Genomic DNA, 24,591 nt, shown 5'->3' with positions numbered 1-24,591 from the left:
CTCCCGTTGTTCTTACGTGCGCCCTCGTGATAGTGGCATCGATTCCTGAATCCAGCACTTCTTGCTGGAGGGCTAGGCCTACTGCTGCGAGGGCAACAACAGGCCCCCCGGCCCTCTAACAGGTGAGCATCACACTTAGAACAAATACTCTCAAAGTTAGTCGCTAAAGAGGATGTACGTAGAGATATTTTGTTTATTTTCAGGTTTCCTTTAAGAGGAAACACCTCTAGGTTGACGTGAAAGTTCCGTGCCTTTCAGTTGTTTTGTTCATATGTATTAATTACCCAAACCAGTAGGAAAAAGTGATAGTTTATCTATTCACATTTTATCACAAAACGTAGAAAATCTTATCAGTGTACCCCAAAGGTCGTTCTAGGATTGATGTCATCTGCCAATGTTTACAGGGCGCGAAATTTGAAATGCGTTTTACGAAGTACTGACTTTAATCGTGGAACTGCGTGATATGGGCAGGGTTGAAAAGAAAGTAGGCAATGAATAAACTTATCTGTTATTATCAATAAATGTTTCCAGACCAATTTATGGAAAATTTTTACCCTGTCGGTTCTTCCTTAACCTTGTCGAATTTGTTTGGCAGCGGTAAATTGTTAAGAATTAGATAGTAAAATATACACATTTTGGAGACTTCAACGCAAATATAAAGTGGTTATTTGTTGAGATTAAAGTCATAACAGTAAAAATGTGCTTACATTTTTTCCGTAGTACTTAGAAACTGCAGAAAGTCCTTTAGACCATCAACATTCGTTTGTATTGGTGTCTTTTTTATTTTCCATTATTATTTTTTACACATTTATGTATCATGTTTATAATACAAGCTACGAAACCTCTCAGGGATCTTCAACCATGCATTTTCATGCACTCTTATCCTCTACTATCAGGAATTGTTATCTTAGAGGCTTACTAATAACCTTTGTTATCATCGAAAAAAAAATCACATTTGAACAAGGAGCAGGCTTGTTTTGAGAAGACGTTTGTCAAGATATATATGACATACAATATGTAAAAGGAATGAGTTATAAAGAGAATTACTACAAAATATATTTATTTGTCAACTAGATATTCTGCCCATCAGCAGAAAAGAATAATATTTATAAAACTCGAACGATCAACAAAATCAATGGTAACGATGATGATGACTGGATGGGTAAAATTGGAAATCCACAAAACACTTAGAAGACCTTCACTTGACGTCGTTTAGTGGTATATTCCATGACCAGGTTGAACTAAAGAGAGAGAGAGAAAAAATAGTAATTTAGTTATTTCTCCAAGTTGTTAATAGCCATTTCAATTGTTAAAACAATGTATACATTTGTAGGTGGAAATTTGTTCTGAATACTTACGGTGGTCGCAGCAGTCGTAGTCATTGTGGTAATCGTTCTTGCAATAGTTCTTGCAGATTCCACCATGGCCAACGTTATGGGGAACTCCATGGATGCTGCCATGGACGATTCCCACAGAACCACCATGGATTCCTCCACCCACGCCGGTGTGGACACCACCACCAAGACCACCGTGAACGCCTCCACCAAGGACTCCAGTCGCAGGCCCGAAGCCTCCAATGCCCCCATGACTTCCAACAGCATGAAGACCACCGGTCACGTGACTTCCGTGATGAGTACCCACGTGACCTCCATTATGGATACTCGCACCGTAGGGTCTGCGATTGTGGAGTCCAGCGTGGGCAGATCCAATTGCCAGTAAAACTACCAGTGCTGCAGCGTAGGATTTCATCTGTTGGGTACAAAATGTCAAGGAACGGACTCAAAAAAATAGTTACTTGAAATAATATTTGCTATTTCATGTGTATAATGAATTGGTCATAAGGTGTGTACTTTTATATATATATTTTTATATATTTTTTTCGCTTATCACATTTCTCATATTAGAAAGATATATGACTAAAATGTTATGAGATTTTTTAATTTTGAGATAAGCTATTACTGCTAAATTGGTGGAACAAAATATCTATTGTCCATTGTCGTATATTTTTCAACCTCACCTTGAAGTTGTCCGGTGCGTGTGGGGAGCTTCAACTGTATCGCTGGCAGTGGCTGAGGTGAGAGTGAGGATCTCGTGGTTGCAGCAGTGGTTATATAGAGAGCTGCCTCTGTCCCAACACTTGGGAGTTCCCCGTTCTTTATCACGAGCATCGGAAGGAATCGGGCATTTCCAAAGTTAGGATGAGTCGAAACGACTCTGTTCCTTTTCTTTTGGAGTTTTGCTTACTTCTTGCAAACGTGTAGAAAGAATAGTAGATAAGAAATATTAACGCATTTTATTAGAGGATATACTTCATAAACAAGAAGGGAATAATTCTACGGGCTACCATGATGAGTGGATAAGTTGAATAAAAAAGTTATTGATTCATGATTTATAAATGTGGATAGTCTCAAAGTTAGTCGCTAAAAAGCATGTGCGTGGATATATTTTGTTTATTGTCAGGTTTCATTTGAAAGGAACCTATAGGTTGACGTGAAAGTTCCGTGTCTTTCAGTTGTTTTGTTCATATGTATTAATTACTCAAACTAGACAATATTACTTGTAGAAAAAAGTGATAGTCTATCTATTCGCATTTTATCACAAAGCGCAAAAAAAAAAAATCTTATCAGCGCGCCCCAAATGTCATTCTAGGATTGATGTCACCAGCCAATTTTTACATGGCGCGAAATTTGAAATGAGTTTCACGGAGTGTTGAATTTTATTATGGGATTGTGTGATATGGCAGGGTTGAAAAGAAAATAGGCACTAAATTTACATATCCGTTACTATCATTAAATGTTTCCAGGCTAGTTTATGGAGAATTTTGACCCCGTCGGTTCTTCTTTCAGTCGAATTTCATTGCTAGTGATAAATTTGTAAAAACATACATATGTGTAAAATATGTACATTTTGGAGACTTCAACGCAAATGTAAAATGGTTAATTTGAGATGAAAATCATAACAGTAAAAACTGTGACTACATATTTTGCGTAGTACTTAGAAACTACAAAAATCTATTAGACCACGAACATTTATAAAAATATCAAAAGACAATTATTATGAATATAAAAGAGATAGGGATTGATTACGATAAATGGAAAAGACAATGGGTATAAGTACAATTGGTTTGTAAAGTATATATAACAAGCAAACACAAACAGGTAAACAAACAACAATAGAAAGCTAACTGATATATATTAGTCCTATAGGTTATATGTACACTTCACTAACTACGAGCTTGGTAAAACTGTTTCCACCTGTCAGGTGATACTAACTGATGAATTCACTCAGACATGGATATGAGGTCAAATAGAAACAATAATAACAGTGAGTTAGGCATTGAAGCTGAGAATGAAAGTATACAAAAGTGTGTTAAGGCCAGTGCTCCTGGATGGTGCAAAAACATAGTCTTTACGGAAGAGAGAGGAAGGCACTTTGGCGAGAACGGAGATGAGGATGGTGAGATGGATAGCTGGCACGTCTCTGTTGGAGAGGAGACAAAGTGAAGATATAAGAAAGATACGTGGAATATGTAATATAAAAGAGAAAGCAAGAGAAGCAAGACTGAGACACTTTGGACACGTTAAAAGGAAAGAGGATGACGAGCCAGTGAAGAAGGCGATGATGACCGAAGTTAAGGAAAGAAGAAGCGACGGGAGACAAAGAATGAGATCGAGAGATGTAACAAGGTGTGACATGAGGAAAGTAGGAATGCAAGAGGAGGAGGATGCAATGGATAGGAACAAATGGAGAAGGAAAACTCGAACGGCCGACCCTGCAATACAGTGGGTTAAGGTCGTATAAAGAAGAACAAGAAGAAGAAGAAGAAGAAGAAGAGGAAGAGGAAGAGGAAGAGGAAGCGGAAGAGGAAGAGGAAGAGGAAGAGGAAGAGGAAGAGGAAGAGGAAGAGGAAGAAGAAGAGTTAAGGCATATTTGAATCGGATCACATAGAACTTTAGGAAATTCTCCATAAAAGACTAGAATATATTTTGCAACTAACGGTAGTAATCATCTGAATATTGAAAAAAACTGCTCTACGACCGTTATATCCAATGATATATAAAAATGCACCTTTATTTTCTTAAATTGATATCAGGTGTAAATACATTTTGACGACCCATATCATACATTATGTTGCATTATATTTTGCGAGGAGGTAGGTTGGCTGAGAGAGAGGGAGTGAGACGAAGATAGCGAGTGTATGAGGGAGGGAGAGTTACATGTGCCTAAACCAGTTTTTATGTGAGCTTTCACATGACGTCATAACTACGGCCATGGTTCTGAGAAGGTTACCAGGTAACTCCCACAGACTGTGCATTGACTTGCGACTTTAGTTTTGCATTCTGTTTTGGATGGATTGGTAAAATACATTCGAGTTTGCTTGGAAATGTTTAAGTGAAATGATTAATTTTCTTCTACTCTAGCTCCAGGTCGATACCTACACTTCTCCACCGCCCCAGTGCATCCTAAGATACCGTTGTGAGTCACTGTAATTTAACTGTATAGACGATGTGTGGATGAAGAGCCACCCCTTTTATAAGAGAAAAAAGTGTAATTTGGTGTATATATGTATATATATACGAAAAGAGGGCATGTATTCTCTTGTAGTCACCATACGCACACGAATTCTGAATTGTAACGAATGCTTCTCTGTTTCTTTCAGATGTACATTCCCGTCGTCCTTATGTGCACCCTTGTGATGGCGGCGTCAATCCCTGCCTCCAATGCTTCTTGCCACTTTTGATGCAACAACCAGACTCCGGGCCCAGTAGCAGGTGAGCACCACACTCGGAACAAATGTAGTCGGGAGTAAGATTAAAACGAAGATGTAAATAAGGTGAGTTTCATAAAACTGTTCTTTTAATGAGCACCATTATCTTGTCTTTCCTGGACAAACTGGCTTACAAATAACTGAAATATTCATTCTGATTATGACGCTGAAAGAAAGATCTCATATATTTGAAAAAAAAGAAAAAATCCGGTAGCTGCATGGGATCTAGTTTTAGGAAAGACCAGCTAAAATGTTTGTGTTTAACTGAATGATAGAGCTTACTGTCACGTATATACTAAAGTGTCATATTTCAAGCAGCCACAAAGTTTTTTTGGCTTTTACGAAGAGACGACGAGTCAGTAGGAATTGTGGCCTGGACAATTCGAAGAGTGAAGGATAGGTAAGGTCTTGGTAATATATTTAGATGAGTCAACAGGTGGCTGGTATCAGAGTCGATACATAACTAATATGTGAACTTGGGTGAATTGGTGAATGACTGGCTAGTATGGTCTTGTGAGTGAACCTGAAAGATTCGATGGGCAGTTTGCGTGAGTAAGTCGACGGGGTGATATCGTGGCACAGAGTTGGTGAAGTGCCTGAGTGAGACGACTGGTCACTGGCCTGGGTCACCTAACGAGGTGACAAGACGAATCAAACAATCGATTCTAAACCTCTCATTGACTTAATAAACGACCCTTTCCAAAAGGCTCGACCGTGAGGTCGTGGAATACGTGACCAAGACGCTACCGACTACGCCACAGCGGATGTCTAAAAGAACGCGATTAAAACTAATCCTCCAATTTTCTGACATCAACTCGCGTTGTGTTTATAGTCGCAGTCTAATTTTTAACAAATTTTATTCAGAAAAACCATCTGACAAATATGTACTTGTCTTGATAGTTTGATTAAACGACCTAGAGTTCGAAGAGGAAGAGTCGTTCAATCAAGCTGTCGGGACAAATCTCATGGACACTTTCTACATGAGAACAAGAACACCTAGTGTTCACAAGATATCTGTCTTCACTAACATTAAACATGGATGGTCGCAGCTTGGATTTAATTTCATTTGTATTGGTGTCTTCATTTTCTATTATTGTCTTTTTACACATTTTTGTACCATGTTTATAATACAAGTTACGAATGCTGTTTTGAATTTTAAAAAGATACCTTCTTATGCACCCTCAACCTCCATAATCAGGAATGGTTATTTTAGAGGCTTACTAATATACTTCGTTGTCATCGAAAAAAATCACATTTGAACAAGGAACAGCTTTATGTTGAGAAGACCTTTGTCAAAATATAGATGACAAAAAAGATGTAAAAGGAATGAGTCAGAAAGAGAATGATTACAGAAATATATTTATTTGTTAACTAGATTTTCTGCCCATCAGCAGAGAAGAATAATACTGATAAAACTCGGACGATCAACAAAATCAATGGTAACGATGATGATGACTGGATGGGTGAAATCGAAAATCCACAAAACGCTTAGAAGACCTTCACTTGACGTCGTTTAGTGGTATAATCCATGGCCAGGTTGAACTAAAAAGAGAGAGAGAGAGAAAAATGGTATTTTAGTTATTACTCCAAGTTGTTAATAGCCATTGCAGTTGTTAAAACAATGTATGCATTTGTAGGTGGAAGTTTGTTCTGGATACTTACGGTGGTCGCAGCAGTCGTAGTCATTGTGGTACTCGTTCTTGCAATAGTTCTTGCAGATTCCACCATGGCCAACGTTGTGGGGAACTCCATGGATGTTGCCATGGGCGATTCCCACAGAACCACCATGGATTCCTGCACCCACGCCGGTGTGGACACCACCACCAAGACCACCATGAACGCCTCCACCAAGGACTCCAGTCGCAGGCCCGAAGCCTCCAATGCCCCCATGACTTCCGACAGCGTGAAGACCACCGGTCACGTGACTTCCATGATGATTACCCACGTGACCTCCATGATGGATACTCGCACCGTAGGGTCTGCGATTGTGGAGTCCAGCGTGGGCAGATCCAATTGCCAGTAAAACTAGCAGTGCTGCAGCGTAGGATTTCATCTGTTGGGTACAAAATATCAAGGTTCTTTAATCTCTGAGATGAAATTTTACACTATAATACATTTAGATCTTAAAAAAAAAAAGGGGGAGAACGGACGCGAAAATATAGTTACTTGAAATAATATTTGCTATTGCATGTGCATAATGAATTGGTCATAAGGAGTGTACTTTTTATATATATTTTTATTCTTTTTAGCTTGTCACATTTCTAATATTAGAAAGATATATGGCTAAAGTGTTATGAGACTGCAATCTTTAGATAAGCAAGTACTGGTATATTGGCAGAACAAACTATTTATTGTCCATTATCAGATATTTTTCAACCTCACCTTGAACTTTGTTGGTGTGCGTGGAGAGCTTCAAGTGTATCGCTGGCAGTGGCTGAGGTGAGAGTGAGGATCTCGTGGTCGCAGCGGTGGTTATATAGCGAGCTGCCTCTGTCCCAACACTCGGGAGTTCCCAGTTCTCATTCTCGAGTATCAGAAGGAATCGGGGTTTTCCGAAGTTAGGCAAGTTGCAATGATTCTGTTTTATTTCTTTTGGAGTTTTGCTCATTTTTTTCAAACATCTGGAAAAAAGAGTACACAAAAAATATTATCGCATTTAATAGGGGATGTACGTCATGAAAAAGAAAGGGATAATTCTACGGGCTACTATGATGAATGGATAAGTTGAATAAAAAAGCTATTGATTCATGATTTATAAGTGTGGATACTCTCAAAGTTAATCGCTAAAGAGCATGTGCGTAGAGATATTTTGTTTATTGTCAGGTTTCATTTGGGAGGAACCTACAGGTTGATGGTAAAACTCCGTGCCTTACAGTTGTTTTGTTCATATGTATTAGTTACCCAAACCAGACAATACCACTTGTAGAAGAAAGCGAAAGTTTGTCTTTTCGCATTTTATCACGAGGCGAAAAAAAAAAAAAAACCTAGCGCACCCCGAAGGTCGTTCTAGTATTGATATCATCAGCCAAGTTTTACACGGCGCGAAATTTGAAAGGCGTTTCACGGGGTACTGACTTTTATTATGAGACTGCGTGATATGGCCAGGATTGAAAAGAAAATAGACACTAAACTTATTTATCTGCTATTATTGCTAAACATTTCCAGGCCAATTTATGGAAAAAATTTACCCCATTGGTTTACCGAATTTCATTGGCAGTGGAAATTTTTTAAAATTCAGATAGTAAAATATGCACAATTTGGAGACTTCAACGCAAATATAAAGTGGGCAATTTTGAGATGGAAATAATAACAATAAAAATATGTTTACAGTTTTTGCGTAGTACTTAGAAACTGCAGATAATCTGAAAATTCATAAGACCACCAACCTTCATAAAAAAGATTAAAAATAAATTATTTTTAATATAAAGTAGATAGAGATAAATTAAGATAAATAGAAAAGGCAATGAGTGTATAAAATTGGTTTGTAAAGGAGCAACGACAAGCAAACACAAACAAGTGAACAAACAACAACAGAAAGCTAACTGATATATATTAGTCCTATAGGTTATACTGTATGTCCATCCAAATAAGTCTTGAAATTTTGAATTGTGTTACATGCCATCGCTTCTGCAGGAATTCTATTCACCTCACTGACTACGCAGTTGAGAAAACTGTTTCCATCTGTCACGTGACACTGATCGATGAATTGACACCAACATGGATATAAGAGGAAAAAAAATAAGAGTGAGTTACTGCATAGTTGAATCGGATCACATAGAATGTTAGGAACTTCTCCATAAAAGACTAGAAAATACTTTGCAACTAACGGCAGTAAGCATCTGAATATAGGAAGAACAAACTTCTCTACGATTGTTATATTCATTAATATATAAAATTGCACCTTTGTTTTCTTAAACTGATATTAGGTGTTAATATGTTTTGACGACCCACATCATACCTTATATTTCATTAGATTCTGCATGAAGGCGGAATGGCTGACAGGGAGTGAGACGAAGACGGCGTGTGTGTGAGGGAGGGAGAGTTGCATATTCCTAAACCAGTTTTTATGTGAGCTGCAACATGACGTCATAACTGCGTCAATGGTTCCGAGATTGTTGCCATGTAACTCCACAGACTTCGCGTTCACCTGTGTTTTACTATACTTTATCTATACAGATGTAGTGTGGGTGAAGGGGCACCCCTTTTATAAGATGGAAAAGTGTATTTTGGTGTATGTGTGTATATATGCATATATACGGAATGAGGGCATGTAGTCTTTTGTGGTCACCATACGCGAAAAATGCTGAATTGTAACGAATACTTCCTTGTTTCTTCCAGAAGCACACTCCTGTCGTCCTTATGTGCGCCCTTGTGATAGTGGCATCAATCCTTGAGTCCAGCGCTTCTCGCCGGAGGAACAGGCCTACTGCTGCAAGGGCAACAACAGACCTGTGGACCCACTAGCAGGTGAGCATCACACTTGTAACTAATACTCTCAAAGTTAGTCGCTAAAGAGCATGTGCGTAGAGATATTTTTTTTATTGTCAGGTTTCATTTAAGAGAAACCTATAGGTTGACGTGAAAGTTCAGTGCTTTTCAGTTGTTTTGCTCATATGTATTAATTACCCAAACCAGACAATATCACTTGTAGAGAAAAGTGATAGTTTATCTATTCGCATTTTATCACAAAACGTAAAAAATCTTATCAGTGCACCCCAAAGGTTGTTCTAAGATCGATGTCATCAGCCAATTTATATATGTCGCGAATTTTGAAATGCGTTTCACGGGGTCCTGACTTTTATCTTGGAACTGCGTGATATGGACAGTTGAAGAGAAAGTAGGCAATGAACTTACTTATCTGTTATTATCATTAAATGTTTCCAGGCCAATTTATGGAAAATTTTGACCCTGTCAGTTCTTCTTTAAGTTTGTCGAATTTGTTTGGCAGCGGTAAAATGTTAAGAATTAGATAGTAAAATATACACATTCAGGAGACTTCAACGCATATATAAAGTGGTTATTCGTTGAGATGAAAATTATAACAGTAAAAATGTGCTTACAGTTTTTGCGTAGTGCTTAGAAACTACAGAAAGTCTATTAGACCTCCAACATTCATTTGTATTGGTGTCTTGTTATTTTCTATTATCATTTTTCACATATATGTGTATCATGTTTATAATACAAGTTACAAACACTGTCAGGGAATCTAAACCATGCGTTTTCATGCACTCTTATCCTCTACTATCAGGAATTGTTATCTTAGAGGCTTACTAATACCCTTTGTTATCATAGCAAAAAAATCACATTTGAACAAGGAGCAGGCTTGTTTTGAGAAGACCTTTGTCAAGATATATATGACATACAATATGTAAAGGGAATGAGTCATAAAGAGAATTACTACAAAATATATTTATTTGTCAACTAGATATTCTGCCCATCAGCAGAGAAGAATAATATTTATAAAACTCGAACGATCAACAAAATCAATGGTAACGATGATGATGATTGGATGGGTGAAATTGGAAATCCACAAAACACTTAGAAGACCTTCACTTGACATCGTTTAGTGGTATAATCCATGGCCAGGTTGAACTAAAAAGAGAGAGAGAAAAAATGGTAATTTAGTTATTACTCCAAGTTGTTAATAGCAATTGCAGTTGTTAAAACAAAGTATGCATTTGTAGGTGGAAGTTTGTTCTGAATACTTACGGTGATCGCAGCAGTCGTAGTCATTGTGGTACTCGTTCTTGCAATAGTTCTTGCAGATTCCACCATGTCCAACGTTGTGGGGAACTCCATGGATGTTGCCATGGGCGATTCCCACAGAGCCACCATGGATTCCTGCACCCACGCCGGTGTGGACACCACCAAGACCACCGTGAACGCCTCCACCATGGACTCCAGTCGCAGGCCCGAAGCCTCCAATGCCCCCATGACTTCCGACAGCGTGAAGACCACCGGTCACGTGACTTCCGTGATGATTACCCACGTGACCTCCATGATGGATACTCGCACCGTAGGGTCTGCGATTGGGGAGTCCAGCGTGGGCAGATCCAATTGCCAGTAAAACTACCAGAGCTGCAGCGTAGGATTTCATCTGTTGGGTACAAAATATCAAGGTTCTTTAATCTCTGGGAGGAAATTTTACATTATAGTATAATAAGATCTTTCTGAAAAAGAAAGGGAGAGAATGGACGCGAAGAAATAGTTTCCTGAAATAGTATTTGCTATTTCATGTGCATAATAAATCAGTCATGAGGAATGTACTCTTTTATTTATTGTTTATATTTATCTAGCTTGTCACATTTCTAATATTAGAAAGATATATGACTAAAATGTTATATTTCTTACTCTTTAGAAAAACAAGTACTAGTATACTGGTAGAACAAAATATCTATTGTCCATTGTCAGATATTTTTCAACTTTACCTTGAACTTTGTTGGTGCGCGTGGGGAGCTTCAAGTGTATCGCTGGCAGTGGCTGAGGTGAGAGTGAGGATCTCGTGGTCGCTGCGTCGTTTATATAGCGAGCTGCCTGTGTCCCAACACTCGGGAGTTCCCAGTTCTCATTCACGGGTATCGGAAGGAATCGGGTATTTCCAAAGTTAGGACGAGTTGCAGTTACTCCATTTCATTATTTTTATTTTAATTTTGCCAACTTTTTGCAAACATATTCTTGCAAATTATCAGGATATATGTCACTTAAGAAGGAATGATTTTACGGGCTGCCATGACGTGTGGATAAGTTGAATAAGAAAGTTTCTGAATGATGGTTTATGGATATGAATATTCTCAGTCAGTCGCCAAACAGCATGTCCGAAGATTTTTTTTTTTTCTTTTTTTTTTTTAAACTGAATAAGTTTGTCTAACTTCTTTGGCCGCGGTGAAATGATACGAGTTAGATAGAAATAAACCGACTCTGGAGACTTCAACTCAAATATAAAATGAGCAATGATCAGACGTAAATCATAATAAAGAAAATAAATTAATCTATGAATAAATAAGACATTCACCTAATACTTGGGGACTACGGAAAATCTATTAGACCACCCTCCTTAAAGGAGAAAAAATCATAATAATGTAAAACAGATAGAATAGAATTAGATAGAAAGTGGAGGGTTGAGGAAGGTAACAGATGTGTAAAAACAGGATAAAAACAGATATTTAACTAACTGATATATATTAGTCCTATAGGTTATATGTTCATCCAAATGAGCCTTGACACCTTGAATTGTGTTACATGCCATCACCTAATCAGGAAATGTGTTTACTTCACCAAATACGCGGTTGGAAAAATTGTTTATACCTACCAGGTGACACTGATTGATAAATTGGCTCAATCATTGTTGTAACAGAGGTCAGACAAAGAAAAGAAATCAGCAACAAATTACGGAATAATGAAGTCTCACCAAATAGAATATTAGGAACTTCCCCATAAGAGACTAGAATATCTTTTGCAACTAACGGTTGTAACTGTCTGAATAGTGACAAAACCCACTGCTCCAGAATTGATATATCCATTGATGTATATCAAATCACCTTTATTCTCTTGAATTTATGTAAGAAAATAAAGTGTTGATATATTTCGACGACCCGTATTGTATTAGTGCTTGCGGGAGGTTGAGAGAGAAGGATTGAGCACTCGGTAACAAAATTTGACAAAACTTATGTTTTTCTTAATTTTGTTATTGTTTCAGATGCAAAATTTTGCGCTGGTTCCAAACATGTACTTGATTTTTCTTCTATTACCAACCATTTTAGTGATATAGAAGATTATACTAATATGAAGAAATGTATGGGGTACGGAATACACATTGCAACTGTCGGTTACAATTTTCTTTTTTTTCAGGTTTATACTATAGATATTGACGTTCTTGACCATGGTTACAAGAGTTTGCAGGAACTCACCAGATTCATTCTGTAATGTGTGTGGCTTTTATGTTTGACCTAAGCATGTATCATATGAAATTGTGAAAGGTGCGAGGTGCTTGATTGCTTATAGACTGTACTTTGGAATGAGTATAGGTGATCAAGAAAAACCATGGGCCCCTCATGTGATATGTGGAAGTTATCGATCAAATTTAGATGCATGACTGAGAGATGCAAGAAAAGTTATGCCATTTACTGCCCCGAGAATTTGGAGAGCCAAAAAATCATCACGATGATTGCTACTTTTGCATGATTGACATATCAAGGTACAGAAAAGGAATTCGAAGTATACTTTGATATAAGTGAGGATCTCTGCTTCTGCGAAGATATTGATGGCTTACTTACAGTTATTGGATTTGATTATAACCCTGAACAATGGCGACTGTTGATAGATAGTTCTACAAAAACAAAAACAAAAAACACAATGTTGTTTTACTACATAATAGGAATCAGTATCCATCCCTGCCTATTGTACACTCGGTACAGATGAAGGAAGAATATGACTATGTAAAAAGGCATCTCGAGAAGGTAAACTATGATGAGTTTAAATAGGATGTTTTGGGTGATTTTAAAATGCTTGCCTTCTTACTTGGATTACAGGGTGGGTACACCAAGTATTAATGTTTTATTTGCCTATGGAACAATCGGGCTGATAATGAACACTATCAGAATGTGGATTGGCCCTCTCGAGATGGCTTGCAGCCAAGAAAGCTCTGTTATTAGACAGTCTCATGTAGAGCCTGCCAAAGTGTTGCTACCTCCACTTCATATAAAGTTTGGTCTGATCAAACAATTTGTGAAAGCATTAGATTATGGTGGAAAAGCATTTAAAGAGATTCGTCTACTTTTCCTAAAACCATCGGAGGCAAAAGTTAAGGGTGGTATATTTACTGTTCTGCAGGTAAGGAAAATGTTGAAACAAATGCAACTTGAGAATACAATGAGTGATGTCAAAAGAGAGGCGTGGAGTGAATTTTAAGGTATAGTTCCTTGGTAATAATAAGGTCCTAAACTACAAGCAGCTCGTAGCAAAACTTTCGGAAAGTTATAAGAATTTAGAATGTAGATTGTCATTAAAGGTGCGCTTTTTGCGTTCACATTTGGATTTTTTCGTGAAAACTTGGGAGGTGTGAGTGAAGAGCATGGTGAAAGGTTCCATCAGGACATCACTGCAATGGAGAAAAGATATCAAGGAAGATGAGACACCAGTGACCATATATGGTCATTGGTGCGTGAAGGTCAAGGAGCTCACAGTAGGAAATCACGCTCATCAGTGCATCTCTAATGGGCTCTTATAACCGTATCACATGCTTTTATACTTACATTTTCTCATTAGTTTAAAAAGGGAATACAAGGACAAAATATTAGCGATTATTTATAGACAATGTGAATATACTAAATATAGTGTACTATCGTAGTTTACTATAGTTTGTTTTGTATAGAAAATCTTAATTATCTTTTGAAATATTAAAGGTATGCGATTTTAAATGATATTTCTAAAATCAGGAGGGAAAAAACCTTAGAAACACTAAACATATTTAAAGAAACAAAACTAGAGTGTGTGTATGAGGGAGGGAGAGTTTGTGACGTCACATGTGTCCAAACCAGTTTTTATGCGATCCGCGACATGACGTCATAACTATGGCTATGATTCTGAGAAAGTTGCCTGGTAACTCCCACGAGCTGCGCGTTGACCTGTGGAGATTTGATTTAGTGTTGCATTCTGTTCTGGATGGATTGGTTACATTTATTCGACTCTGCTCGGAAATGTTTAGGTAGAATAATTCATTTTCTGTTTAGATATGAGCGATTTAAGTGGTAGTTTATTGCCTAAAAGCAAATAGATTAATGTGATATTATTTCCTGATTTTGCCATGTAAAAATTTGTAATCTTTTCACTCGGAATCTCATAAAACAGTTTATTGTTCGAAATTTTATTTAGAAATTTTGTGACACTCTGGCAAAATGAACAAAGATGTATGACGGGGATGGAACGAACTATAGCTAGAACGAACACTTCAGTAATAAAGATCGAGCAGTTGGTGACCAGTCTGCATCAATGAACTTATCAGGATAGCATGAATGTTGGCAAAAAAAAAAAAAAAAAAAAAAAATCACACCCCATATTTAACCCCTGTCGACAGAGCCATACCTTCAACCGAATAAAATCGTTTGGGATTTGTAGGACCAAAAATTTCAGAAAAATTTGAAATTCAATGGAGGGGTTCAAATACATACATATACCAACCAAGGCTTTTTCCCCCTTACAAGGGAGGTAGCCAAAAATGAAAAGGCATGAAATCATTCCCAACCATTCCATCCCTGAATACACTCCACACCCCTCCACCCTCCCTCTTATCTTAGCACCTCCTGGATGACGGGTACAGATGAAGGAGGATGTACCTCCTGGATGACGGGATGAGGGGTTTAGATACCTTCAGAATATACGACAACTTCTCATTTGACCCGCAAACAAGGGACTACCCTGTTCCTTTACTCCTCAGTTTCTTCAGGCGTAGACGTGGGAAGTTTTTATTTCAGATTTATTTTGCAGAGATGAATCCTAGACTACGAAATCTTCTCTTCTTTTACTGACTGTATCACAGCTCTGTATATTAACTACAATGTTGCAACACTCTTGATTGGGATAGTTTTAAAATAGTCTTCGTCCAATTCAGTTTTCATTTTATGGATAGGGATGGTAGGTGGCAATGGTCATGGAACTGCCTATTGCAAGCCTTAGTGTCTCTTGCAGTCTCCCCAATTCTTATGTTCTTAATCTACGAAATTTGTATCTTTTGACACTAAGCAGGATAAAATTTGCAAAGGTCGTCGCTGTATGCAAGGCGTTGATATATAAGAAATATGAAAGGTTGTGTTAGTTTTTTTTTTTTCTAAATCAAAGCGAGTGACGGAGGTTTTTGTGTCTCAAGTTCAAGAGGGCACCACAGACGTCATAAACAGGTTCGGTGACTATCTTATCTCAGATGGGTTCAGCTGGTTCCACGGGGAAGTCCCTCTGTGGCAAGATGAAACTTGCAGAGAGTTTTCCTTGAAGGAAAAACTCTCCAAAAAACAAAAACAAAAAACAAAGGACATCACCTACATGTTGCCTTATTATCTCTAGATCTGAGACTTGAAGGGCGCTAGACCTTTGTCCATAATTATATATGAGGATAAAATCTTAGAGATTCCTTTTTTAAAACCTTTATTCACATTCTTCAAGAATTTCACCAATAAAATTCCACGTACATTGTGTATTCTTGAGTGAGATGAATTATTAAATAAACAGACAAATAACATATAATCCACAAATAAGATAAGATAAAAAGAATCGCTTTGTAACTCAAGGTTTCTATGTGATGTGAGAATTTTTTTTCTACTGATATGTAGTGATTGTTTTTATTGTGTACTGTACTCTATATAATTTATGTTTTGCTCAGGTTATATTGTAGGTTTTCGATAATGCATATTAGATGTTTTTTCTTCCAATTCTAATATCCTCTTCAATGTGCTGTTTCTTGATCTTCGATGGATTATTGGCTGCATATCTAATGTAAGAAATTTAGTGATATCTCTACGGACCAAAGTCGCGTATTATTATCTCATGATCGTAGAAGAATCTCCACTAAAAAGGACTTCTGCTACTCGCCTTTCCATCCTCCTCCGATCTATGCCCCACCTCCACATTTCTAACTCTCCACTCTTAAAAAAAAAAAACCATTCTATTTTCTCTAACTCTCCATTTCAGAGAGTTGTTTTAAATGGCAAAACTTCTAGATGAAAAATGTTACGAGTGGAGTTTCTCAGGGTTCTGTTCTTGGGCCACTTCTATAAATGATATAGACCACGGACTAAAATCTATTGTCTCCAGATTTGGTGATGATACAAAACTGTGCGGAATGGCAAACGATCACTTAAATCAATTAGGTATTCAAGAAGATTTAGATAGATTACAATAATGGTATGAAAAGTAGCTAATGAAATTTAACATAAGTAAATGCAAGGTTATGCACATAGGTAAAAATAACAGTAAGTACGATTACAAGTTATTTAGAAATTCGTTAACAAAAGTGGATAGTGAAAAAGATCTCGGCGTAATTATCAGTAACGATCTCAAATCATCTAAGCAGTGTATTTCAGTCTCTGAGAAAGTAAACAAGATTCTAGGACTGATTGCGCGATCTTTTGACTTCAAAAGTTCATCTCTCATTAACAAGCTATATAAATCGTTAGTTCGTCCACATTTGGAATATGCTGTTTCCCTATGGTCGCCGAACTCATCAAAGACATGGACAGATTCGAAAAAGTACAATGGCGAGCCACCAAACTGATTCCAAATATAAGAAATAAATCATACGAAAATCGACTAAAATATATGAATCTATTTTCCCTAAAAAAGCGTAGACTCAGAGGTGACTTGATACAGGTCTTACAAAGGATTACAAAGGCAGAGCATGCCGACAGGAGACCTTTTGGTCCATAACTAGGTCGAATGCGGAAAAAATATAATGATAAACAAATAGATAATAATATAATAATATAAATGATAATAAATGAAATAAATGAATACATATGTATAGTTAAATAATAAACAAACAGGTAAATAGTAAATAATAATAAATTGACATATAACCAATGATAAATGTGAATCAAGCATATACTAATAAACAACAAATAATATAAAATAAACGACAGGACAGTTGGTCTACTTTCATTTAGGTTAATTTAGTTTCTCCTTTATTTCTCCTGGTAATAAAACATTATTCCCTCTTTCAATTATTTTCATATTTATGCTCTTTGTAACTTATATATATATATATACATATATATATATATATATATATATATAGATATATATATATATATACATATATATATACATGTATGCACGTATGTATGTACGTATGTATGTATGTATATACTTTTTTCTGCAACTTTTATTCATAGTCCATCGTCTGCAAAGAGAATGTTGTCAAGTTTTCTATAAGGACACCTTTATCATACTACTTCTTTCTGGTCCGCTATCTAATTCGGAGACCTTCATGACTTATCTCTGCCTCAACCCCCACGTCCACTTTACCTCACCCATTCTTCCTCCTTTCCCCGCATATCTTCACACAGGCCTAACTTCGCGCATGTACGCTTTCCGCTGACCTCAGCAACAAAAGGTCTTTAAAATTCTAAAGGGGATTGACATCAAAAGTGACAAAATTTTCACACTGAATGAGAACCCGACAAGAAATAATGGTCTCAAACTGTCAGGAAATAGATTTACTTTGGAAGTGAGTAGAAACAACTTCACCAACCGTGTAGTTAATGAATAGAACACACTTCCTGCAGAGGCAGTGCAATTTAGTTCAGTTCGTAGCTATAAGATTTGTTTAGATAAACACCTAAGCAAGATGCTGTAATGACTGCCATTTATTATATATTATTGTTTATTTGTTTGTTATTATTTGTTTGTTTATTATTATTTGCTTGATTTTCATTTATTATTAGTTATCTGTCAATTCATTATTATTTACTATTTACCTGTTTGCTTATTATTTAACTATATGCATTTATTTGATTTATTATTATTTATATTATCATGCTTTTTATTTATTTATTTTCTATTTATTTATCATTATTATATATATTTTTCGTATCCGACCTAATTATGGACCAAAAGGTTTCCTGTCAGCATGCTCCGCCTTTGTAATCCTTTGTATAAGCAGTCAATCTTCTTTTCTTTCCTCCTTTTACTCTAAGTCTCTGCTCCGCACAATACCGTGGACACAATCACCCCTTCATACAGTCTTTGCCTTCATTAACATTTGTCCATCTGCTTCATATTCATAATCTCGATTAATATGAATCTGTTCTGAGCAAAACATGTAAAAATCCGCCTCCTTCTAGATCATTATATGTTTGGTTTCCATAATCATTTCTTACAATTGTATTCATACGGTTCTCACTGATATTACAATTAGAGCATGGGAAAGAATGCAGGAATATTTATTTCTCATTTCCTTGCAAAACAACTCCAATAAAGTTACAGTGTTTATAAGTTATATATAGCTTGTATATCCGTATTTCCAAACAAAAGGAAAACTATACGATAATTTGACTGTGATTGTAACATTCGTCCCGTGTTTCTAAGCGTTAAAACCCAAGATGGAGAGCCGCTGCACAAGACGTTTTCCATTTCCCGGATTTGCTGGGGGGTGTAGTGACGTCACGCTGAGCAAGTCGCCTCTGTGACGTCATTGAAGATGTGAAGCAAGTTTTTACGCACGATCGATTGCCTCCTTCCTCTCTTCCTCTCTCTCTCTCTCTCTTCCTCTCTCTCTGCCTGTCTGTCTATCTATCTATCTATTTATCTATCTATCTTTTCCTTTCTCTCTCCTCCTACATTTTCTTTGTATTCGTAGTTATAATTTCCTTTGATAGACCTTCGTGGTTACTTTTTTTTCTACCCCCACTCACTCTCTGTTACTTAAGGCTCGCCGTACTGGGAACCAGTTACCCTATGGCCGGTCCTCCCATCGATTTCTCAGTAAAGAAGTGTTGCACTACTCTCTATGTTTGGAGCTCCTTCTATAACAATGGCGAGTAGCAGTAGAACGAGGCAAGTCACTAGTCGTTCTTTTTCATTATAATAAAACAGTTGTATAAACATGGTTATAACTATGTGCAGAAGAGGGGGGTTATCTAGCGCTCACACCAGAAACCAATGCCGTTCCTGTAGAACCACACCTCAATGAGGGGTAAGTTCGGAGAAGAACGGTGGAGAAGTTCCTCATGGTGCCGGTAATCTTTATCTTCCAAGCAGTGCATACGACGTTTCAAATGCTGTACCCGAAACATTTAGCATTGTGGCTCACTTTATATTCGCGTTAAAGTCTCCCGGCTTGTTATGATGCACAACATTTTTCAAGGGCCAAGAATCTTTACCACCATTATTCAGATCCTAAGGATCAACGACAAGTACCTTTTAGTGGTGGTCTGGTGAAACAGAGATCAGAGACAAAACCTATCATCACCCTCAACTTCATCTAGATGTGCAGCCCCAAGGATCTGGCAATCGGTCTCTGGGTTGGGTTCTTTTTGACTTCAATTACTTCCTCTCACCCGTATTATCTTTTTTATTTGTTTATTTATTGATTGGTTAATTGCTATTATTATTGTTACTATTATCATCATCGTTATTATTATTATCATTATTATTATTATTATTATCATTATTATTATTTCTATTATTATTATTATTATTATTATTATTATTATTATTATTATTATTATTATTATTATTATTATTATTATTATTATTATTATTATTATTATTATTATTATTATTATTATTATTATTATTATTATTATTATTATTATTATTATTAATATTATTATTATTATTATTATTATTATTATTATCATTATTATTATTATTATTATTATTATTATTATTATTATTATTATTATTATTATTATTATCATTATTATTATTATTATTATTATTATTATTACTATTATTATTATTATTATTATTACTATTATTATTATTATTATTATTATTATTATTATTATTATTATTATTATTATTATTATTATTATTATTATTATTATTATTATTATTATTATTATTATTATTATTATTATTATTATTATTATTATTATTATCATTATTATTATTATTATTATTATTATTATTATTATTATTATTATTATTATTATTATTATTATTATTATTATTATTATTATTATTATTATTATTATTATTATTATTATTATTATTATTATTATTATTATTATTATTATTATTATTATTATTATTATTATTATTATTATTATTATTATTATTATTATTATTATTATTATTGTTATTATTATCATTATCATTATCATTATAATTACTATTATTATTATTATTATTATTATAATTGTTGTTATTATTATTATTATTACTATTGCTATTATTATCATTATTATCATTATTATTATTTTTTTTATCATTATTATTATTATTATTATTATTATTATTATTATTATTATTATCATTATTTTACACAAATAGAGCTGACAACCAGTGATGCCCCTTTACCCACTCCTACTCCTGCAAGCCAGTGACATAAAAACAAACTCACAGGATACAGCACTGATAATAGTCTAAATATTTTTCTCAAAGGAATCTATGGGGGGGGGGGCGCAGTGACCGTTACCGGTTACTGTAGGGCTGCGATTCTCTAGTCAGCATAAATCAAACCAACGGTTAGTGTTCTTATTCAGGTCTTATTGTAAGCTGAATAAGTGTGTCCACAAGGAAGTTTTGGTCGATTCTGAAATCCTCCTCTAAACTATAAACCTCATTAGGCTCATGTTTAATGTATTGGTATGGTCATAGAAAACAATAATCGGAGCCGAATCCTGTGAAACTGAGTCGTTGTCCAATAATTAATATAATTTATCAGAAAGCTACTTTCTCCGGAACGTCCGATAATTCATCAGAAAGCTGCTTTCTCCGGAACATTCCATATGACACCACATAAGGGTGTCTTGAGAGACACATTCCGTTCAACATATGCGGTCGTATTATGTAGCTAGACTTATCATATGCATGAATAAGTCTGATCTATAAAATCGAAAGAGGTGAACTTATTGTACGCTACGAAAGAAGAGGCGTTCTTTGAGTATTCCACTCCTGTGCACCAAACTTCTGATTTTTCATTCATTTTTCATTGGAAAAAAGAAAATCAAAAGACTTTTATTATAATAAACCAAGCTCTCCACTTTTCTAATTATAGCGGCATTTCACGAAGGCATTTTTATTTCTTTCAGTGACAAAATGTTCTTTAAACAAACATTCAACTTACGAGAGAGAAAATAAAAATAAAAATTAGATCATACAAGTAGAAGTGTACAAACAACATAAAAGGGATAGGTGCTGTGGTTTCTGAACATAATTTGAAGTAATTGTTGTGAAAGTTTTCTTTACTCATCGAAATGAAGTCGATCTCTTCGATCGTCTTCATTTCGATGAGTTCTCTGATTACTTTGACTTACGTTTCACACGTCATTTTAAAGAACCTAGTGTTTTCAACCGCAAATGATACCTTGTTTTTGCCTTTTTCATTACCTTGAAGAATATCTATTTTAAAACTAGTTAGGTTACAGTCAGCTCATTCTCTTGATAATGTACTGGATTGTTTTTTGTGTCTATAATTTGCGAAAGAATGAAAAATATTATCATATGACTTAGAGTTGGCATTAGATAAAAGAATCTTTCATTTTGTCCAGGCTTGGCTTTATGACTACTTGAGAGTATAAAATAGTGTTTTTTTCCTATGGTCATACTTTTGTCACAATTGGCCATTCAATAAAATATCTGTTTTAGATAGCAACAAGAGATAAGTAAATATCTAAAGGAAACAAGGAACTGAGTATTTCCACTAAAACAAGTCCTATGCGAGGAAATACCTGATTTCTTCCCGTGGATGTGGTAAAAAAAAGTTGGAAACTCCCGCAGTTGAGACAGAGACAGCTCGTTATATAAGCGACGCTGCAGCCAAGCAATCTTCACTCTCAACTCACCCACTGTCCACGATACACGTGAGCTCCCAACTCGCACCGACAGAGTTCAAGGTAAAGTTGAAATGTCACTGCCAACTCAGAGCAAAAGTTGTTTAAAATCAAATATTGATTTTATTCTTCAAATATTTAATCACTTATATCTTTGTTCTTCGATATTGATCAAAATGTTCACAAACGAAGTCGAAATATTTTAGGCGGATTCTTTTCTCACTAGAATACCCAACAGTTACAAGTTCAAAGTAATGTTTTCGTGCCATTTAATTATTACATTTCTATTAACTCCTTCACTATTGAAAAGAGAATCACAAAGAAATATAAAATAACCCAGCACAAGCCAGAATAAAGTAAAATAAGTAAAACCTATACACAGGTCATTCTGGACTAGTTTTCTACTTGTGCTATTAATAGATGTGAATATCAATCTTATAATATTATCAGCCTACAGATCAATATATTAGTAAAAATCGTAATGACATAATATTGAAAAGAAATATCCAGGATATTTATTTTTCTTAGTCTCCCTTTTACCACTTTCTCATTAAATACTTATTTAGGATTACTTTGTTACAGCCGAGGAACCTTTCAATTAATTATGGCACATTTTGCATCTTACAGATGAGATCCTGTGCCGTAGCTCTGATAGTTGTCTTGGCTTTGGGAGCTGCCCAAGCTATACCCCATCATTCCAAACCCTACAAGAGACCTTTGTCCTACGGGGCGAGTGGCCATCATGGAGGTCATGCCGGTGGTCATCAGGGGAGTCACGTAGGTGGAGGAGTTCCCGTCGTGGGAGGACATTCTGGAGCCGGTGGTCATGCGGTATCGGGAGGCATCGGAGGGGTCCAGCCAGTAACTGGACCCATCGGCGGAGGTGTTCCAGTTGGAGGAGTCGTAGGAGGCGTTCAGTCTGTGACTGGAGGAGTTCCAGTTGCAGGTGTCATTGGAGGAGGTGCTCCAGTTGCTCATGGGATTGGAGGAAGTGTTCCAGTCACTCATGGTGTTGTTGGAAGTGTTCCAGTTGCTCCCGGCGTTGGAGGAAGTGTTCCAGTTGCTCATGGTGGTGTAGGAAGTGTTGTAGTTGCTCCTAGTGTTGGATTGACTCCTCCAGTTGCTCCTGGCGTTGTAGGAAGTGTTCCAGTTGCTCATGGTATTGGAGGAAGTGTTCCAGTTGCCCCTGCTGCTGTAGGAGGTGTCCCGGTTGCTCATGGTGTTGTAGGAAGTGTTCCAGTTGCTCATGGTGTTGGAGGAAGTGTTCCAGTTGCTCCTGGTGCTGTAGGAGGTGTCCCAGTTGCTCATGGTGTTGTAGGAAGTGTTCCAGTTGCTCCTGGCGTTGTAGGAAGTGTTCCAGTTGCTCCTGGCGTTGGAGTCAGTGCTCCAGTTGCTCATGGCGTAGTAGGAAGTTTCCCAGTTGTTCCTGGCATTGGAAGCGTCGGTCCAGTGGTTGGTGGCATCGGAAGTGGCGTTCCTGTACAAGGAACCGTCGGAGGACTCAAGCCCGTGGTTCCAGGCATTGCTGGCGGTGTCCACGGAGGTGTTGGTGGTGGTATCCAAACTGGCACTGTAGGAGGCACCCACGGTGTTGCTGGTGGAGTGATCCCTGGAGCTCCTCACGGCGTAGGATACGACAAGACCTGCAAATACTTCTGCAAGAATAAGTACAGCAACCAATATGAATGCTGCGATCACAGTAAGTATCTAGAGAACATCTGTGCATCTGCACACATACTATATCATGAATACTGAAATGACTAAAATTGTTTGAAGAAATGACTAATTGACGCTGATTTTTTTTCAGTTCAATCTGGCCAAGGATCATACAACTAGTCAAATCAACAGGACACTTTACAAGCATTTTAAGAATTCCTCATATCATCTCATCATCATTATTGTTAACAATCATTTTGTTGGCCACTTGAAATATTTGAGTGGTTCTCTTGTATGTTTTTGAGAGGGCATTATCTATTTACGTTATCTATCTACCAAATAAACACTTTCATAGAAAATCTGTTTAATGTTCACCCTTTTTTGTTACATAAACAACAACTTTGGACGATGGGCCTTCTAGAAAACTTACCTTTCTATATCTGACTCTCATTCAGATGCTTTGTACATTTTATTTGAGGAATACTGCAAGTGGACCTACTTAATATATATCAATGATGGAAGAAAAAGCGAATGGCCTGATCGATTTTTTTTCTTCGAGTTATCTCATAATACGTAAATTGAAAAATAAAATTGTAAAACAGTAAAGAAAAGTAATTGAGTATTAAATACCAATATGATTTTTCAGTAGATGGTATACTGGAAGAGAAGCTGTTATATCAG

At 36.3% G+C, this 24,591-nt stretch overlaps 4 protein-coding genes across 4 annotated transcripts; 1 reads left to right on the top strand and 3 right to left on the bottom strand.

The window, feature by feature from the left end:
- Positions 1-1,043: 1,043 nt before the first annotated feature.
- LOC143024918 (uncharacterized) lies at positions 1,044-2,122 on the bottom strand. The gene is made up of 3 exons (XM_076184385.1): positions 2,018-2,122; positions 1,359-1,749; positions 1,044-1,241 (listed from the first exon to the last, which is right to left on the bottom strand). The coding sequence occupies exons 2-3, from the start codon at positions 1,747-1,749 to the stop codon at positions 1,213-1,215; spliced, it is 420 nt and encodes a 139-aa protein (XP_076040500.1). The 5' UTR covers positions 2,018-2,122; the 3' UTR covers positions 1,044-1,212.
- Positions 2,123-6,111: 3,989 nt separating this feature from the next.
- LOC143024914 (uncharacterized) lies at positions 6,112-7,302 on the bottom strand. Its single transcript, XM_076184371.1, has 3 exons — positions 7,151-7,302; positions 6,431-6,821; positions 6,112-6,310 (listed from the first exon to the last, which is right to left on the bottom strand). Exons 2-3 carry the CDS (start codon positions 6,819-6,821, stop codon positions 6,282-6,284), a joined length of 420 nt encoding a protein of 139 aa, XP_076040486.1. The 5' UTR covers positions 7,151-7,302; the 3' UTR covers positions 6,112-6,281.
- A 2,860-nt stretch (positions 7,303-10,162) lies between these two features.
- Positions 10,163-11,340, bottom strand: LOC143024927 (uncharacterized). Its single transcript, XM_076184398.1, has 3 exons — positions 11,197-11,340; positions 10,478-10,865; positions 10,163-10,360 (listed from the first exon to the last, which is right to left on the bottom strand). Exons 2-3 carry the CDS (start codon positions 10,863-10,865, stop codon positions 10,332-10,334), a joined length of 417 nt encoding a protein of 138 aa, XP_076040513.1. The 5' UTR covers positions 11,197-11,340; the 3' UTR covers positions 10,163-10,331.
- A 10,802-nt stretch (positions 11,341-22,142) lies between these two features.
- On the top strand, positions 22,143-24,269 carry LOC143024906 (uncharacterized). Its single transcript, XM_076184343.1, has 3 exons — positions 22,143-22,317; positions 22,882-23,953; positions 24,062-24,269. Exons 2-3 carry the CDS (start codon positions 22,882-22,884, stop codon positions 24,088-24,090), a joined length of 1,101 nt encoding a protein of 366 aa, XP_076040458.1. The 5' UTR covers positions 22,143-22,317; the 3' UTR covers positions 24,091-24,269.
- Positions 24,270-24,591: the final 322 nt, after the last annotated feature.

This window comes from Oratosquilla oratoria, chromosome 1, assembly GCF_046742065.1.
Source record: "Oratosquilla oratoria isolate Oo_2021 chromosome 1, ASM4674206v1, whole genome shotgun sequence".
NCBI classification, from domain to species: Eukaryota; Metazoa; Arthropoda; class Malacostraca; order Stomatopoda; family Squillidae; genus Oratosquilla; species Oratosquilla oratoria.
The sequence above is the reverse complement of the archived record's forward strand: the minus strand, read 5'-3'. Positions and strand labels throughout refer to the sequence as shown.